Source organism: Haliotis rufescens, unplaced genomic scaffold (genome assembly GCF_023055435.1).
Source record: "Haliotis rufescens isolate VD_foot unplaced genomic scaffold, xgHalRufe1.0.p SCAF_5, whole genome shotgun sequence".
Lineage (NCBI taxonomy): Eukaryota > Metazoa > Mollusca > Gastropoda > Lepetellida > Haliotidae > Haliotis > Haliotis rufescens.
This window is the reverse complement of record NW_025964223.1, coordinates 26,798,608-26,817,402: the sequence shown is the minus strand read 5'-3', so window position 1 is coordinate 26,817,402 and position 18,795 is coordinate 26,798,608. Positions and strand designations below refer to the sequence as shown.

The 18,795-nt window shown below is 38.1% G+C and overlaps 1 protein-coding gene across 4 annotated transcripts in view; it reads right to left on the bottom strand.

Moving 5' to 3' along the window:
• Window positions 1–525: 525 nt before the first annotated feature.
• The window catches only part of LOC124110641 (glutamate receptor ionotropic, kainate 2-like), a 178,485-nt gene continuing 160,215 nt past the window's right edge, over window positions 526–18,795 (bottom strand). For all 4 annotated transcript variants that reach the window (XM_046469977.2, XM_046469996.2, XM_046470002.2 and 1 more), the window contains 4 exons: window positions 13,696–13,921; window positions 5,802–6,073; window positions 4,221–4,250; window positions 526–3,543 (listed from right to left, as the gene is read on the bottom strand). In XM_046469977.2, coding sequence (XP_046325933.1) covers window positions 3,250–3,543; window positions 4,221–4,250; window positions 5,802–6,073; window positions 13,696–13,921 — 822 coding nt within the window. In that variant the 3' untranslated portion in view covers window positions 526–3,249. The remainder of the gene's footprint in view (window positions 3,544–4,220; window positions 4,251–5,801; window positions 6,074–13,695; window positions 13,922–18,795) is intronic.

Here is an 18,795-nt window from a genome sequence, read left to right as displayed (position 1 = left end):
CACTACTCCTTAACCACAACATGTATGTGTCCCACAAGGTTGTGATCAAAGACATTGATCCATGGTTGTACATCTTCAAGTTTGATCTTTCTTTAGTTTGTAAGTGTATGTGGAGGTGTGAAAACAATGATATTAATATTATTTAGATATGACAGACATAAATGTAATCTTTCTTCCTAGGTTTATATTTCTGTGTGCTTGTATCGCCTAAATGTGCTTCTTAAAAAGCCACCGTGGTCCAGTTGGTGCTGCATCCCGATTGGGCGTCCTTTAGTGTAGTATCTTGTGTTTGAATCATATATCTTCTAACTACTTCGTCTGTCAGCATAGTACTTTTGCTCGGGAGTTTCACCAAAGAAAATCTCTCCGAAACCAATCTGACACACAGTGATATAACTGAAATACATTTCGAAGCGGCGTTTAAACACTTACCTCTCAGCTTGGGTATAAATACCTACTACCAGCCTACAGTCGCACAATAAAAGGCTTAACTATAGCCTTTTGTTCCGAAAAAGTAGCACTCCATACAGTTTTCTACCAAAATTTATTAGATTGAAGAAGTCATTAAAATCTCTAAAATCTCATAAAGCACGCATTACAAATTCCGTCTGACGCACTCTCACAGGTACATGATAGCTCAACCAAACTAAGAAACGACAACGTTACACACAGAATACATTAACCTTTAAGACAGACCAGCTGTGCGTACTTTAGCCCACGTGGGAAGGGAATTGCAGACACTATCAGAGACAGATAATCAGTTAATATTGTCTGTTGTCATCAATATTTAGCAACTGAATGGCATCTTGGTACACACGACCTTTCATGATGAAGTTATTCTAATAAAGGTTGATAACTTTTAAAGTAAGGAAGTATCAAGTTCGCTTCTCATTCACGCTCAAGTCTTTTTTACAACGCACGAAAACTGTGGACAACGTGGGAGTAATAAGTCAAGAAAAAGCCTGTTTAAAACCAAAATATCAAATCATCCTATTTTCATTAACTACTAAAGTGGGCATGGCTTTCTATCATCCAACTTTTTAATGGCAGCGTTGATAACAGCAGTTTATTTCAAAGTAGGACATTTTTAACATACACGAAAATTAAACAGATGTCATAAAAACAAAAATCCTAATCACGTGATGTCAGCACAATAAATCGATTTTGAAAAACTGCCAACTTTTAAATATGTGATGTACACAACATTATATAGAACACACTAGCATAAACCTCAACGCGGTTCATTGTGAATAAATTATGGAGACCTTTGTGCCAAATTAAACAACTTATACAACCCAATAATACTAGTAGAGTATCAACACTTCATTGTACAGCATTCAAAAAATCATTTTATGTACATAGTTGTATAAATGTTTATCAACATGAAACGATGCACTGCATCATAATAATGAGTGCCCGCATCATGTGTAATAACCTTTTATTATATACCGAAGAAAGCGACTGTAAAATACTTGATATGGAAATTGATATTCTTTTGAATATGAAAAAATACTCCCTTCTTTGAATGTTAACTTGTTAGAAAATCTTTGATACCAATGAATTCAACAGTATATAAACCGCCGTGCTGTAAATAAAGGTAAATTAGATTTCATCCTGACACTTCAAAATAGTTTGTTGTAACTATGAGTCAGTACACACTTCTTCTTGATTCGTATAATAATAACATATCTTTTACAACTGAATTAATAATACATTAAAAGTATGAGTTGTATATTGATATTTCAACATACATCTCCATCCCAAGTTTTTGTCGTTCAGACAACAGTTCATGATTTTAACATCAGTCAAACACCGATGTGTCGAAGTTGAAGGGACCTACGTAAGTACACCGTGTTATCCCAGGTTCGACACAACCGAAAATTATAAATAAATAAAGAGACCAATGTTTTTCTTCGAGACAACCATAAGTTTGACACATCAACGTTCGACACAAGGATGTTTGACTGGAATAGTTTACAACATTATAAGATGAAGTACAAAACTATATCATCTAGTTGACATCACTGTGAAAACATCGAGTTTGTAGTATTTGTGAGGGTTTTGTACATACAGTGAGGTGTTTATTTGGTGATCCACTTATTCAAAATAGGTACATTTACAACAGCGTGAGTATTCAACGATACTTTGGATGCCATCAAGAATCGCAATATTCTGAGAAATGATAATACTCAGCGCATCTCATAGAGCAGTAATAACTCACATTGTAGGGCCCAAGAACAGCTGTGAAATATACATCTGTACAAATTTTACATACATGAGGAATAAGTTACGCTTTTATGAACACTGAAAAATTAACACATATCCCTCAGGATGTATAATACAATGTGTATATATGTACATGGTCAATTTGTATATGTACATCATTTTCCTGGACACGCCCATATAATCACAGACATATACGCTAGAGATAGACACCATATCGGATGTGTCCTATCAATGCCACCGTATATCAGACATACATGTCACACTCAATGGCATCCTAATGGTATGCATGTTAAGTACATATTCGAAATAATGTGCACCAAAGCTTCTTGTATGATCCCTAAAACCCAATTCCCGTAGCGGCAACGCCATGTCAACCAATGCAGGATTATGGCCAATATATGCGAAAAAATATTGCAAATATGTTCAAATGAAAGAAACTTAATGGTCAGTCAGCCCAGTAAATAGAGACACAAAGACACATTACTTCATTGTTTTCTTTTGCAAAGTGGTTGTGATTGCATCTCTAAGCCTAATAGTAGCGTTACTAGATGCTGAAAATTATCTGAGTGACTTGCTTGCGTTTTCAAAGCAAAAAAAACGATTCACATGCCTCTATCGTCCTAAGGCCGTTGACGTCATTGCAGTGGCGGAAGTTGACGTTAACGTCGAGTTGGCACATGTTCTACCAGTGAACACGATGACAGACAATGGTTGACACTGGTAGTCATTGTATCTGACCGCCTTGCAGAAGGACCTGTATTGTTGGTTGTACAGAGTTTACCCACAACAGGGCCTGAGGGTTGATTCGTCTAGGATCTCTGTGCAACATCATCTGTACCAACTGTCCGCATCTTCTTCACATTCACTCCTCCCCCTCTGATCACCAAACCAGTAAGGCACGGAGTCAACCACATGCGTGTGTATTTGGAGGTGTATGTACCTGTCTGACACATACTACAGCTTACTCATAAACACGCATTGGTGACAAAATGAATATCAAGACTCTCTGATAACGGCTTGTGTTTACGTTTCTGCATCACTGTAGTCCACATGTAAATAGTCGCCGTTAAAGTCTCTATTATAATCAGGTCTAAACTCGCTTTCAAACTCCCTCGTGCTAGGTAGAGGTGACTTCCTGATCTCTTTCAGCTGAATGATTCCATTGGCTGATTCTGGGAGATCAGAACCCCGTGAGTGTCCGCCATGTTTTTCGGCTTTGCACCTTGAACATTTCCGTTTGAATTTCGGTTTTTGAGCAGAGCCCAGACATCGAATTGCAAATCTCAGCTCTTCTCCCATCTCTGAACACAGCGATTGCTAAGGACGAAAAGAAACAGAGTATTTATGAGAATCGATACATAATTACACTCTATGTTTTTGCCCCGAGAACAGTGTATGGCTATTTCTCTCAAACTAGTGGTGAATGATATAAAACACTCGTGGTATTTATTGACATTCGGTGTAAAGTACAGTGCGAGTTTACCTTTGATGATAGAGTGTGCTACACATGTTTGCCAGGATGTTAAAGTGTTTACAAGCTTATTTGTTCCGATGGGAACACATATTCTAACAACACTACTTTAATCACCATGATATGTTCTCAAAGGCCATCAAAACCTTAAAGCAGGATTTCCTGGTGAGGTAGGGAACTTACCCAGAGGAAACTGTGCTACTATTTAATTATCCTCTTTCACTATAAAATATCTATTTGGGAAGGATTGTATAAACATTGTACTAAAAACGTCTTTTAATCAACAGGAAGGTTGAGGAGAAAAACATGTATAGTTCTATTTTATTTTAGGTACATATAATGCAAAGCTGCATGCATGCATTAAAATGAATAAGTATAAATGGTTTCATGTAAATAGCTGTAAAGCTACATCACGAACTTATAGCTTTACGGGCTAATACAATTACTGACTCAAACAGTAACAACGACAAATAGACTTGAGTTAAAATGCTTGTCAACATAAGTAAAATCTACTGACACTCACCTCCAAACGTTTAGGGCAGGAATCACAAGTCTGTCAAGTTAAGAAAATTACATGAAAAATATTGTATACTTTTTTGTAAAATTAGCAAGAAATGTTCCAATACCAAACTATCCACTGATGTAATGACATGTTATGTTACCTGTAAAATTTTTCTTCTCCTTGTTATGGTCAAATATAGTACATGTACCATATTTTGTCTACAAATTTCGATATGTAAGATGTTGGGACTACTTTATTAGTTCCCATAGTTTCGATTCGTGGCTAGTGTGCTGACTAATTTAAGATGGATTTAAGAAACCAATACATTTAAACAAGATCGCATCACAGTCACGTCAATAGCTGCTTCGCTAGAAATGCTACACAACTGTAATTATCAAAATTACATGAATAGCTGGCACATTTATACAATGAAAAAAATGTATTGTAATGTATTTCTCTTTCTAAACAGTGTCGTACATAAATAATTGTCAGTGATCTTTATTGTGCTTTGTATAAACAAGTGCGAAATCAGTGAACCGTGATTACTGAAGTTAAACACCTAAGTTCCACGGGAAATACCTTTTTGAAAAGAAATATCCCATTTCTAAAGGTTTCCTTGAGATATTTCATTGAAAATGTTTGCAACAATTTCTTTCCAGGAATGTCCTTAATGCGCCGAGATGGTTATTTGTAATCAATGACCCTACATTTGTGGATAAAAACAGTGCATGGTACCATACCATTACCGAAAATTGAGTGCAAGAGTATTGATGTAACTGATGTTAAGGCAGGTAGTCACGATGTTGCAGATCTTGGTGCTGGAGGTGAGTGCGACAACACTAAGAGTAGAGAGAGTGCAACAGGATGATAGTTCACCAATACAACACATACATGTAGGAAGGCAGCCAGATTTCACTTCACCCTGAAGAGCTAGCTTTGATCTACCACGTAGAAGTAACCCGTGATTTCCCTGGGATGAGTTTTGCTTCAAAAGGGTAATGAGATACAAACCCAGAGGTCTCTCATTAGCGTAGCATATCTTTCGAGGCCTACATGCATGAAACAAAATATCACCACTGACGAGATCTATTACTATGTTGATGGCGAAAGTAGATGACAACTACCATTAAAATGCAATCACCTAAAACCTGCTGATATCATGAACAAATTTAGTTTATGTGGTCCCCATGCACAAAGAGGCAGTATAGTACATAGTCATGTACATTGTATTACATGGACGTTTTAAGATCAAATCAATTGAATATCAATTTAATATCACTTTTGATGGATGATACACAAGCTGAGCGTTATATACGCGCATCGCCGTTAAAGTATTTCTCTAATTGAATTTTGAAGTAGAATTACTCAGATGTAACCAGCCGTATTGAGCCTTATTATTTGATTTGACATTTTAAATCTTGATTTGCTTTTTTAGCATATCAAATAAAACTCACAACACTAAAATACCACTTCTTATCAAACATATGCTTAAAGTAAATACTCAGAACACAACGAATGATGAACTTTACCGATAGACATACATACATTCACAATCAAGCAATACACAACACCAGTAATGAAAACAGCATCAAAATGGCCTACCTTCTTTGCATGCTGTTCATCACGGGCATTCTTCTTGGATTTATAGATGAACTCACAGATGGCTACCAGCACCGCTAGTGCTAGACCAACAAGCAGCACCACAAAGATCCCACCCACGTTCTCCACCCCCAGAGCATTGGCTTTAGAGTCCTTGTTCTCATCCCGCATGCAAGTACCAGTGCTCTTCCACCATTTGTTGTACAACATCTGGATCCGGCCATTCTCCTGCAACTCCAGTATCGCCATGGATAGTTTGTCTCTATATGCGGAATCTGAAAAAGGGCAACGTTGGATGTGCAATTAATGCTATCATGTGTACCAGAGTAACGATCATATAAAATATATATTTCCTTGAACATATTCTTCGTCATGATCTAGGAAATACTCCCAAGAGACTTAAACCTCTTGTCATGCTTCTATCCTGGAGCAGTGAAAAATCCAATGCTTGACAAATTGAGGCTTATCTCACGGATGAAACATTTATGATTTATCAGAGATGCGTTATGCCTTTTACTGAAGGATAATTCGGAGAATTTGTTAGGGTTTTGAAAATGCGGATAAGTAGAGGGATGGAGTCGGGGTAGCGTGTGTAAATTGTCAGACCAGGATTAAAGCAAACACGAATATTAAAAAAAAGAAGAAGAAATGGACATGGGCAAGGTCTAGTTCAAAGTTATATTTTTTGCATTGGTAAATATAAATCCCCGAATATACAGGGTGTTAACCAGGTCCAATTTTCTCAAAGCATAAGGATTTAGAAATTCAATCGGTAAGTGTTGGCACGATGATTGCGTCTTAAACTTTTGTGTAGGTACTGAACGTTAAATGAAACGTAATATGACTAAAGAACTGAATCAGACTCTAATACGTCTCTAAAATATTAAACGAACGTGATGATCTGAGCGAAGCAGATTACAAATCGCAACTTTATATATTCTGAACATGTCTCATTATGTTTCTAGGAGCAAGATCATTTTTTTCAGTTACAATCCCTTGTTATAATACTTTTGAACATCTATGTTCTCGTTAAATAATACTGATTTCATCTCAAGTGCCTCAGCATCCCTATATTAAGTCATTTAAACTCCAACCTAATCTTGGTTATCCGGACAGTGCAGTTGGTTCTCTCTATAATACATGTTATTCATAGCAGTGGATGGTAGATTGTTCTCTTGGGTGTTATCAATTTCATAATATAGGACTATTTGGTTGAAAGATTTGCTCCTGATATTGATATTGGTGTCATAATAAACCATTCTTTTGATGGCATGATGCAAAGTTACACACCGAACTCTATTTTTAGTTCGGTTTGTTATGGCTTTCATTCAAGAAAAAGTAAATGCGTTACTTAGTAAACAATAGAATAATTTCAGTGTGTATTTTCCACGAATTCCAGCTTACACTGTTATGTACGGAAGCAGCGTAGTAGGGCCACTGTGAAATCTTTTTTGTCTAAGTATCTCCTACGTAGGACTTATTATCTTCTACGTAGGACTTACTATCTCCTACGTAGGACCTACTATGTCCTACGTTGGACTTACTATCTCCTACGTAGGACTTACTATGTCCTACGTAGGACTTACTATCCCCTACGTAGGACTTACTATCTCCCACTTAGGACTTACTATCCCCTACGTAGGACTTAATAGCTCCTACGTAGGACTTACTATCTCCTACGTTGGACTTAGTATGGCCTAGAATTACTATCTCCTACGTAGGACTTAGTATGGACTAAAAATAATTTTACCTTGGCCCTACTACGCTTCCGTAGTTATGCTATTCCTACCTCTAATGTATGAACTAAAATCCATACTGTTCTAATGCACATAGTTTTCTAATAGCAGATTTTAAATGACCATTAAGATGTGATGAAGTCTTAAATAGTATACGTTAAGATATATATTCACATGTACATTCATGCTTTCCTCTCATATTATGAACTCAAAGGCAATATGGCTTCAAGCACATGTGTGATATCTGATCTGTTTCACACAAACATTGGGGATCTAGAAAAACATGTAAATTTAACGACCCATTATAATTAGACATACAAATGCTGAAACAAATATATCCAATACAGTCCATGCAAGTCTTAAATAGTTGGCAAGTCTAGAATCCTGCAGTTTCTACAAAGGAAGAGAGTGACTCGGCTCCCTTTTTATTATATGTCATTAAGATAACAACTGTTTTTGTTCTGTAAATATTTTCATTTTAGTGACTACATGTTAGTCTAACGATCCATCTTCTCGACTTGTCGACATGTCGACATGTTGCATGTTTTATTTCTCTTATAGTGAGCATGAAATGCTCCCCCATGTAATATCACTAGCTACAATTCATGTCTATAGAGAAGTTATCGTGCTATGTAATCATTTGTTTCAAAATATATTTCCTTTAAATCCTCATTTTGAAATTATAAGGTAAGGCAATCGTCATATAAATTTCAAGGATGTCTTTTATTCCTTTCATCTGAGAACTGAAAAGACAGTAATGTTTCCTTTCTATCTAACGTTTCACACGCGATTATCCATCCCGAGAAAATAATTCCATTATTCTCTTATTAATCAAATTATTCGAATAACTGCGTCCTTTGATCGTAATCTCAAGACTAACTTGGATTTAAAGGCACCTCAACAAATGTCTGTTTAAGCAAAGATCTGAAGTTACATATTGGGCAATGAATATAAGTTATTGACTGTAAGAGGAAGACGAAGCTGTTTTAATCCAATAGTCAGCTCTTCCAAGCCAAAAGAAGAGGCGACCCTCGACTGAATTCGGAGGTAATCTAACTGTCTGGATGGGAACGATAAATGAGAGAATCCACCAATTATTGACCTTTGTTTCCCGTTCATTTCACGATAAACTAATTACAGAAACGGTTGGTTTGGACACACGGAGAGCGGACTGTCGGAACAGCCCGCACGTCGATCGTGACCTCGGAGGTACTCAGACATAATTGTTATCCACTTGTCGTGCGAATTGCTGTGCCAATTACATCTCGTGAAGGACGGGCCACACATGCTGCATTTGACAACGGTCAGTACTAAGGGCGTGCTTGGAACATAAAGCACACTTTCCTGAACAAACGTGTCCCATAGATTGGCATATTGCAACAATCTGCACTTATTCTGAATGTGGGGAAGTTTAAGGACATCATTTGGCCCGAAATGTTCCTATTTGTACTGTTCCGACTGGGTTCCATCTAAAAGTGACCATGATCTCCTTTTGGAAAAGTTCTTCAGTTGCAGTGCAATACCTGATGACATGGTGTAAGGTCGTAACGATCTACAACAAGTGGTACCAGTACGCTTCTGAAATAATCGGAAGTTTAGATGTATAGCTCTGATCAAGAGAAACACAGCAGAGACACACACACAAAATATTTCAATTGCAAATGTATCTCACAAACAGTCAACTCAAACTGCCAGTGTCTTCTCCCACATTAACAAAATATCATAATATGAATCATTATACATTGAATCCGCTAGAACTCGAAGTGGTATCCTAGCATAAAATATGTGTTTGTTACAAATCACTATAACATCGATAATCGTGGAAATGACATGTTTAAATATATAACTCAAACAGTAACAACTTTGGGATACTTTGTTTCAATTTGCTTGTGTGTATTTTGTAGCTTAGGACCAGAGGCACACTTTGTCTTATACATTATATCGACTAGTCAGTAAGATATTAAGTTGTCCACTGGTCATCGACATGGACATGTCAGTGAGACATGGACAAATGTACTCTCTATGTTAGTTTAGTCAGAATCCGACATTCACGTGTAAGGTAAACTTCGTCACTAAAACATGTGTTTTGTTTCAAGTAAACGTCTAGATGCCTTGTGTTATTTTGTGGCATTGTCTGATCGAACAGCCTAGCATCTCCTTAAGTGTCGTTTTTAGATTTCACTACATTTGGCCTTAACACGCAAAATAGAGGATTTACATTGTCACGATTCTGCACATTGCACTAAAACACGATTTTTCTGATGTAAAACTTAACCAATAACACGTGAGCAGCAATGCAAATATAAATTAAAGTATGACGTGTGTTACAATTGTCACCCAAAGTGCGTGTTTGTTTTCCCAAAGGTTTACAGCAATCGTTTATGATTCGACAGAATTGTATTTCTTCATTTATCTACCAAATGGAAAGCGACCACTGGTATTCTTTTCAAGTAGTATCTGCAACGTAGTGAAGACAATGTATTGTATAGTGTTCACATTGTTCACATTAGTTACCAAACATGTCCCAATGACAGTGAGTAAAAAGTACAAATGGAAGAAAAACAATGAGGAATTGCCGTGTTCCAAAGAAGGAGGCGTTATAAGTCTTGCGGAGGAAACGCCACTGTGTAAGGGATTTGAGGAACTAGAATTACTAAAGCCACTTGGGAAACGTGGTCGCCTACACAAGGTCGCACCCTTCGCTAATACTGTCAACACGTTATTGAATAAAGCAATAATTAAAACAGACACGAGCGCCATGCGAGTACGCCACCCTCACTATAGCACATTCCCCGGCCGTTCTAATTGCATTACTTTGACAATAAGTTCAGTGTCTCGGAGCGAGGAAGGCAAGGTTTGGCTCCGCTTCAAAGATCGTTACTTATATGATCTAAGATAATTCCACAATCAGATCCGTCTAAGCGCGACCATCAAATGCCCATACGCTTGCGTTGTGTACTTGCTTGAACGAAATAGGATTGGTGTATCCCTTGAGCATAATATCATATATGTTTTGTGCAGAATATTTCACAAAAGCGTTCTTAGGTGAAATTTTATAACTCCCTGCCCAACAGAGACCATTTCTGGACTATTACTCTCAGCGCTTGCTAAACTGTACTTTATCAGTTCACTTAGTCGGGATATTAAGAACAAACATTTAATCCACGTAATGGTACCAGCTGATCCAAGTCCGCAGCCAGAACAATATTGTTATCAAACTGATGTACAAGCACATTCTTATTGATTATGTGTAAATAAATGCATATCCATACTTGCAGCAGTTAAATAATCCCTACATTTCATGAACATTTTTACCTGTAAATGCATCGCTAACTGGAATATGAGCACATGGCGTTCTTGCCCTCCGCGAAGCTCTATTTCCATATGACAACGCATTAAGATTAATATTTAAGTGCCAAGGCACTTAAAGATTCCATATTCACTTAATCAGAGTGAAGTCTCTAAGGTGAAGTCGTCGATGGCATAGTGAACTTGGCAAGAAGTAAGAACTAGGTTTGCCCATTGTCTGATGCAGCTATGGTTAAATTGCATTTAATATCATTCGAGACAATTCTTCTGCTTCCATGAAAAAGACACAGATTTGTAATGCCGTAAAACTTTATTGCCAGTGTGGTTTGAGTTGAACTTTGCGAACTCATTAAGCTGCTGGTGAACTCAAAAGCAATTCATGTTAACAAAGAAGAACCTCCTCACAACATGATTAAAGTTTTCACTGAATTATTGGTGTAAATTGTCGATTATGTTTATGTTCAATTATGATGACATGCCAGAGAATCGTATTAAAAGGGAAGTAACTCTAAAGTTAACGGTAAACATCATTACAGAAATCCATTACAATATTTTATTTATTGATTCAATATCATAAACTCCTATCTTTGTGTTTGCATATAAACACCACCATATCACAATGATCGCAAGTTTCGAGAGTGTATTAAATCTGAACACAAAGTAGAAAGATAAACTGAAGAGCAAAGGAAAGTAGACCGAGTTTGTGTTTTCTGTAGTTGAAAATTGATTATTATGTTTTTATTGAAATTATGTTTTTTTAACCAGCAATCACCCCTGCAACAGTTTGTAAAACATAATCTGTGGCAGGGTAATTTAGTGTAAAAATAAATCGGTTCAATGAAGACTGGGGTAAAAAGAATTTGCAACAACATGACCCCTACCATGTTTGAAATGTAAATTTGTGCCGAAAAAGACAAAAATTATTTTCAAATGTACGATTTCTCTAAGATACCCATCAGCAGGTGTGTATTATGCGAAAACATTCTTATTAATTTTTGAAAGTTTTAAAACGATTATATCCTAAAATATAAATCCACGTAGAAGTATTCTTTGAGTGTTGACTAAGCGCCAGAATTGTTTGGATATATTATCGCTAACTTAAGATATTTTTCATTGAAATTCAAACATATGACGACATCATAATGAGAGGTATAGTTTCTTTGGCCCCTCAGTTTACAGAAGTAACGTGAATGTGGATGACCGTATGGTTTAGCAGTAGTTAAGCTGTACCTAGGCAGGAGACTGACACCAAGAATATGTTTAACATATTGTATCCGTGTGTGGAAAGAAACCACAGTATATGGTGAGACCAGCGAACGCTTCAACAATTGTGCTACCAAAGCGCACTTTGCAACGGGTCTTCTGTGTGCTACAAAAAAGCTCTTTTGTCACGTAAACAACTGTTTATTCATATATCTATTAGACATAGTGCAATTGATAAATTCCTCCTTGTGACCCTGTAATCCCATTTACATGCAAAGACGCCTTGAGAATTGAAGTATAGTACAACAACATCGATCCTATACCATTTTAGGTTCCTCATATACAGGCCCCGTTTCAATTTATACTTGATCCGCTGTGTGGTACGGGACCCTGTGTCTACTGCTTCCTTATGCATTATTCCCAACGTGAATGTGGCCCTGTCGCCTCTCCAGTTGAGTCGAGTGCTTCTACTTAATTTCACTTCCTTAGATTAACCCAACCCTACCATTAAACGTAACGCGTAATCGTAGGCATTGGATATACGTCTTGATACTACAGACTGTTGCCACCTATCCTTATGGAAATTTTGCCGTTCTTTTGTAGTTTTATAGTGTGTTGAAATGGTATAGCTATACAATCCTTAGCTTCCATTGAGGTTGATCTGATCTCCAATCCAAAGTCAGACACAGAGCCGGGCCTTAAGGCCACATTCATACAACTTCTGGATACTGTTCCTAGGTCTGACATGGCTGTCCTATATTTACAACGTAATGAAATTCAATCCGGGTGACTTAGCGAATGTGAGGAATTGATACAAAACACGATGCTTGGAAATATGTCCAGTTTCAATAACCCCGAACCGAGTGCCCGCACCTGGTCCCACGTAGCTCGTTATTCCAATGTTCAGTTTAATTCCTATAAGGGTTGCCGTAGGGAAATCCATTTAAGGCTTTTAGGCATGTTTTAGTTGTGAGTTAATTATATGGCAAGACTGAATCTCAACCTGTCAGTTATGTTCAAACGCTAAGAGGGAACTATTACCGAATGACCACCCAGTTAAATCAACTGGCACTATAAATCAATGATTGAAACTGAGTGTCAAGACACATTTCAACCATTTATGAATGATGTAGGGTAGTGGTTATAAGCGTCCGGTCATCACTCTGAAAACCTGAATTCGATTAGCCATATGGGTACAAGTTGTGAAACGTATTCATGGTGTTCCCCGCCGTGATATTAGATGAATAAACTTCTAAATTTATAAGCAGCAGACGCAATTCAAAATAAACATATCGGTTTTAGTTTCCACAAAATCAGGAAACGGCATATCTTGACTGGATTGTCTGTTCCCCGTCACTTGAATGTCTCCCAAGACTCGATAGTTTACAGGGCGCCGTTGTATGGCAGGAGTAGTGCTACGTTTCATCAAACACCTACTTTTCAGTGCAAATTGGTGGGTGCTACCACTAGGGCAAGTCATGCTGACCATTTTCAGTGACCCATTCATATGATTTTCACCGCTATGTTGCCTGTTACACACAATGTAATCTTTTTTCTCGGATAATCGAAACTGGTTATGCCATGGCGTTGGTGTTTTATAGTTATCATAAGTACATTGCCCAAGTCATGAAAAAATAAGCCCTTCTTACTTATTGGTGTGCCTATTCCATAACCCTTGGAGTCAAGAAGTCCCCCGACCTGCATCAAATCACAGTTACGCTGGGTGATGTAGTCAATCATGGTGGACTCGGACAGGAAGGCGTATCCCCCGTCAAGAACCCTGGCCACGCCCGCTTCGTATGACTTCATAAACACTGTCGGCTCCTTCTTCTTCATGAAAGCCCACATTCTTTTGTACGTATCAATTTTTGAGTCCTGAAAAAAGATATTTCAATGAAATTATATCCAATAGCAAATTTTACGCTTTGGCATATGTATCTTAATAGGTGAATATAATAGTGTTGTGGAGATTTTTTAAACAGGATCAAGATCGTTTAAAGTGTACTCACTAGTCATGTATTCATGTTTCGTGTCCTCGAATGAACAATCATGTTTCTCTCGAAACAAATGGATATGTATTTTACGTCTCTGGAATACGAAACATTGTTTTTTACAATAACATAAATTTACAATAAATTACTTTCTTGTGCTGTTAATATTGTATTCTCAAGCACTAAATCTATATTCAAGAAATGCAATATTCAATACTGAAGGAGTGATGGGTGCCACATAGAACGTTGCTCATGTACAGACTTGGGAGACAGTCCGCCGAACATTGGCTGAGAGAATATTGGTATGTATGTCACAAGGTTCTGTAATGGAATCTCCATCTTCACGGACTGGCATTAAGGTGTCTGTGGTTCAATTAGTAGGTACTGCGATGGTACTTTGAGCCACTGGGTTTCGAGGTCGTGGGAAATTTGCCACCTTGTCACCACAGGTGCTTGATTGGACTGGCTTAGCTGTATTCCGTTCACTCACGCCCTTAGGTTCAACCGACATGCATGTTAGACTGACTTTGTTAGGGAAAACATAATGCTTAATACATGTCGTGTATTGACATGCAGAGTTTGAAAATCAGACAAGATGTCTAAGGATGTATCTGTTCCGAGTACATTGGCATAATGCGTCGTGTGTAATTTCAGTCATGGAGATTATGCTATGTGGGATGCAGTTGGTTGGTTAGTTTGTTGATTAACGCCAGCTATATGATGACGGTCTGTAGAACTAATCGAGTCTGGACCAGACAATCCAGTAATTGATGTCATGAGCATCGATCCACGCAATTGTGATACGATAACAAGCATCAACCATGTCAGCGAGCCTGACCACCCGATCCCGTTAGTCGCCTCTTACGACAAGCATAGTCGCCTGTCATGGCAAGCATGGGTTGCTGAAGACCTATTCTACCACGGATCTTTACGTGTCATAGGGGATGTAACTAGTGTAGTGTGACACTGAAGCAGTAACTGCAACATACATTTATATCATACCAGCCTGCTAGAACAGCTGTCCCCCAACAGACCCTTTTGAAATATTAGTAAACAAATAAATTACAAGCAATGATGTGGCATTTGATTGGCTAACCCAACAGTATGTTTTGCGTTTATGTTTCCACAAACCTAAAAAAGATTAGGCCACGCCCACTAATAAACTTCTGTTTCCTAATTGGCTGATAATAGAATAGTCGTGACTTGTTTGGAATTATTGCGCTGAACAGTGTAACTGATGTCGTACTGTCGTCGACAGTTTTATTGGTGTTATCATTAAATAAACAGTTTCAACTTATATCTTTGGTGTAAGTATTCATAAGAATTGACTTCAATATGTACATGCGTTTATTGAGTTAAAAACTAACAACCGGTGTGCAGACTTTTGTAAATACGCTACGTTTATACCTCCATAAACACACGTACGTATTAAAGTCAATTCTTAAATAAACTCATATTTAACGTGTCTGTACGTCTTATTACCAGATTTATCATTTGACTTTGTGTTGAGGTTAGGTTATATTTATCGTCGCGTTCAAGATTATTTCACGCATATAGGTTTGTCGTGCTTGCCTCCTGAGATAGAAACCCGATCGGACACATTATACTCCGTGCTGACCAGTTCTTGTTTTTTTCCCTTAATGCCGATTGCCAGACAGGGTACCAACAAGTAACACACTGCCAGGGGAACGAAGCACCAACCTCTCCTAGCAGACGCTCTTTCCACTGCATCACGGAGGCTGTCTCATTTGACTTTGATATCAGGGACATTAACATTTAAACAGAGGTAGGGATTCCAGCTCACGGTCCTTTGCCAATTTCCGGTTAAGGTCTAGGATTTGTTATTAGGGCCCTGTGTGAAACTGACACATTGACACATAAAAATATGGTACAGATTCACAGATGGATTGAGCAAAATCATAAAACAGTGTTACCAGACAGGGAAAGTGGTACTAGTATTTGAATGTATCTCTTATGTAATGCTTGTAAAAATTATCTTGAAACGATTAACTTCAGTTACCCAAGGTGGCATGCGTATAAACATGAATTGTGTACGTCGTTCTTCTGCATGTCTTTCTGATTCTGTCTTGTTAAACAAGTCCGGGTATTTATGGTTCCGGGAATTCAAAACATAAATCTAACCTTAAATCCCCATTTCTTCATCATCTGATAACGATCCGTTAAGGATGATCATGCCTTTAATGTTGTACAGTCCAGTCAAATAGGACGACTGTTTTCTCCAAAACTGCACAGAATTGGAATTGATAGCAGATATGGTGTCCCCCTGTCTGAACCAGCAGTATAAATCTGCACTATCTGGGAAGAATTATGTTTTAGTTTTATATCTCAAGCAATGACACATAATTTAGCGTGGTTGCCCTGCTCAGCATTGTTTACCATCAGAACAAAACCTGCCGAGTGGGGAAATTGGATGTTGTTGGACGCCGGGACCCGTGTTGATTGTTTGCTGGTTTCTGGTTAGCTGTTCTGTCGGAGTACTGCTTTAAATAGTCTTTGGACAAGAAAGATACAAGGACACAGACTAAAGTAATAGGGTATTACCGCAGACAATAAATGCTGTCGTTCTTATCAAAACAGGTTTGAGATCGCAATCAAACACTGGAAGTTCTTACAAGTCACTTCAAGACCGCGCAAACTGCGGTTTTTTTTAACTGCATTGCGCATGTCCACGATAACGGTTATATGGACTTTCAATCTGCTCACGTCTCGGCGGTGGTTACTCTTAGCAGTTCTTGCAGTCAAGATGTGTTTGATCTTGAAAGCGTATGGTTCATTAAAAGGTTTGTGTCAATGATAAAATTTGTCTGGGTCAATTTTGAACGTATAATGTTACTTCACTGAACATGATTGCTGCATTTTTCTAGATTTATTTTAATTACACAAGGAATGGTAATGATATAATGTAGCAGATTATTAAATGTGAACTAACGTTCTTATGAGATATACATGGCGATAAAGTTAAGCAAAAGCGAAACGGGCTTGATTTGCAATGCAGGGTTGTAATCCCCCATAGGCTTCAGAGATGCAACGCAAAAATTTTTTTAAAATATTTGATTGCAGCATTGATTTCATTCATTTCATTTACGGGCAACGAGAGTTTGATTTCATGTCAACGTTTCCAATCAAGAAGGGGAGGCAGGAAGACCTGACCCTTGCCGACCCGTATTCATCAACGCGGAGCGTCCTAGTAGTAATAATGTCAGCAGTTTGTAAGCAGACAGCATACTCTGTATACGCAGGACTGATTTACTGCGTATTTAAATCTCTGTCTTGAACAACTCACAAGACTGGTAAATCTGCAATGTCTAGTGAAAAAGTTCTTATCACTGCAATCAGCTGTAGTTTGTATATCATCAGGGACATAAACTGCAAATTCAACAGAACGCAGAGGACCTATTTCACACTGTTGCTAACGTTTATTGGAAAAGGCATATCCTTATACAAAATCGATGAAAGGTAACGTAAATGACCTGTTTGATCTTAAAATCCTATCGTCCATATCCAAACCTCTACTGTCGTCACGCATGCATACTACCCAGCGTGGAACAAGTTGGTTATAATGGGACGTTATAACGGATTTTGCTCGCCCCCCAAACGTTTCCTATCCATTGCTTGTTCGGGGAGCGTGTCAAGGAGACGCGTAGGGGCCATAAATGCCTCTGTTTCATTTCCCGGCTGGCTCCCCATACAGGACATTTCAGGTTTCACGGGGCATTTCCAAACCTTATGATAATTGTTTCGCACCTTCCCCAGTGACTGTTACTTGTAATATTCAATAATACTTAAGAGTTATCAGTCCTGCTCATACTCAGCATAAAGTTATTGCGCAAACTCTACAAGTCATTTTAAGAGCGGGATTATACCATATATTTTTTTACACATGTTCATGTCAATGTTTATTTATGGTGGATTGTCACACGTCGTATCACTTAAGTGAATGTAAAAGAAATCTACATTTAATGCGTATATACATTTTATGCCGATCCTCATGTACTAAAAGAACGTAACACTTAACTTCGGCTACACGCTGGCGCAAAAACATGGCGCCAATTCACAACTGTATTGCCCTCCGTTTAAATCACGAAATGGTGAAAAGCAGCTTTAAGTCATCAGTAGAGAAAACGTATAGCCCATTAGAAAAAGATGATGGAAAATGCACGGATTTTCCTTCGGAGCGCACATGAGAAGGAAAGCCAGGCTTGATGGCCGAAACCTCGGCGGATCACAGTAATGACAAATTCAATTTGAGTAATTGAGTTAGGGAGATTCTCACGCAGCCTGACTCAGTAACGTGACGCAAGGCCTAGCCTTGATGCAGCGGAGGAGCAATGTCCCTGCAATAGCGCGATTTCCACGTTAAATCTCAGTAGGAGCTCTCAGAAGGGCGGACTGGTCTTTATTGTTCAGCTTCCCATCATGCCTTTGCAAGCTCTAGTCATTTATTGAATTGCAGTCAAGAAACCTCATAATATTTGCCAATTTAGTCAGTATTTATAGGCTCCGAACCACGTCCAAATGCGTGTCTTTGTTTTAAAACTCCAATAATCCTACCCAGGGGCCCCTCAAATCAAATTAGAAGCTCTCGAAGATTATCTAACCATGAGGGCCGATTATCGGGTTTTGACAAATTTGGACAAGACTCGCTGAAGCGGAGGCCAGTTTGTCCTTGCAATGATTAGCTACATGTTGCTTGTGGCATTCGCTTTCAGGAGTTTCAAGCTTGCATACAAAATATTC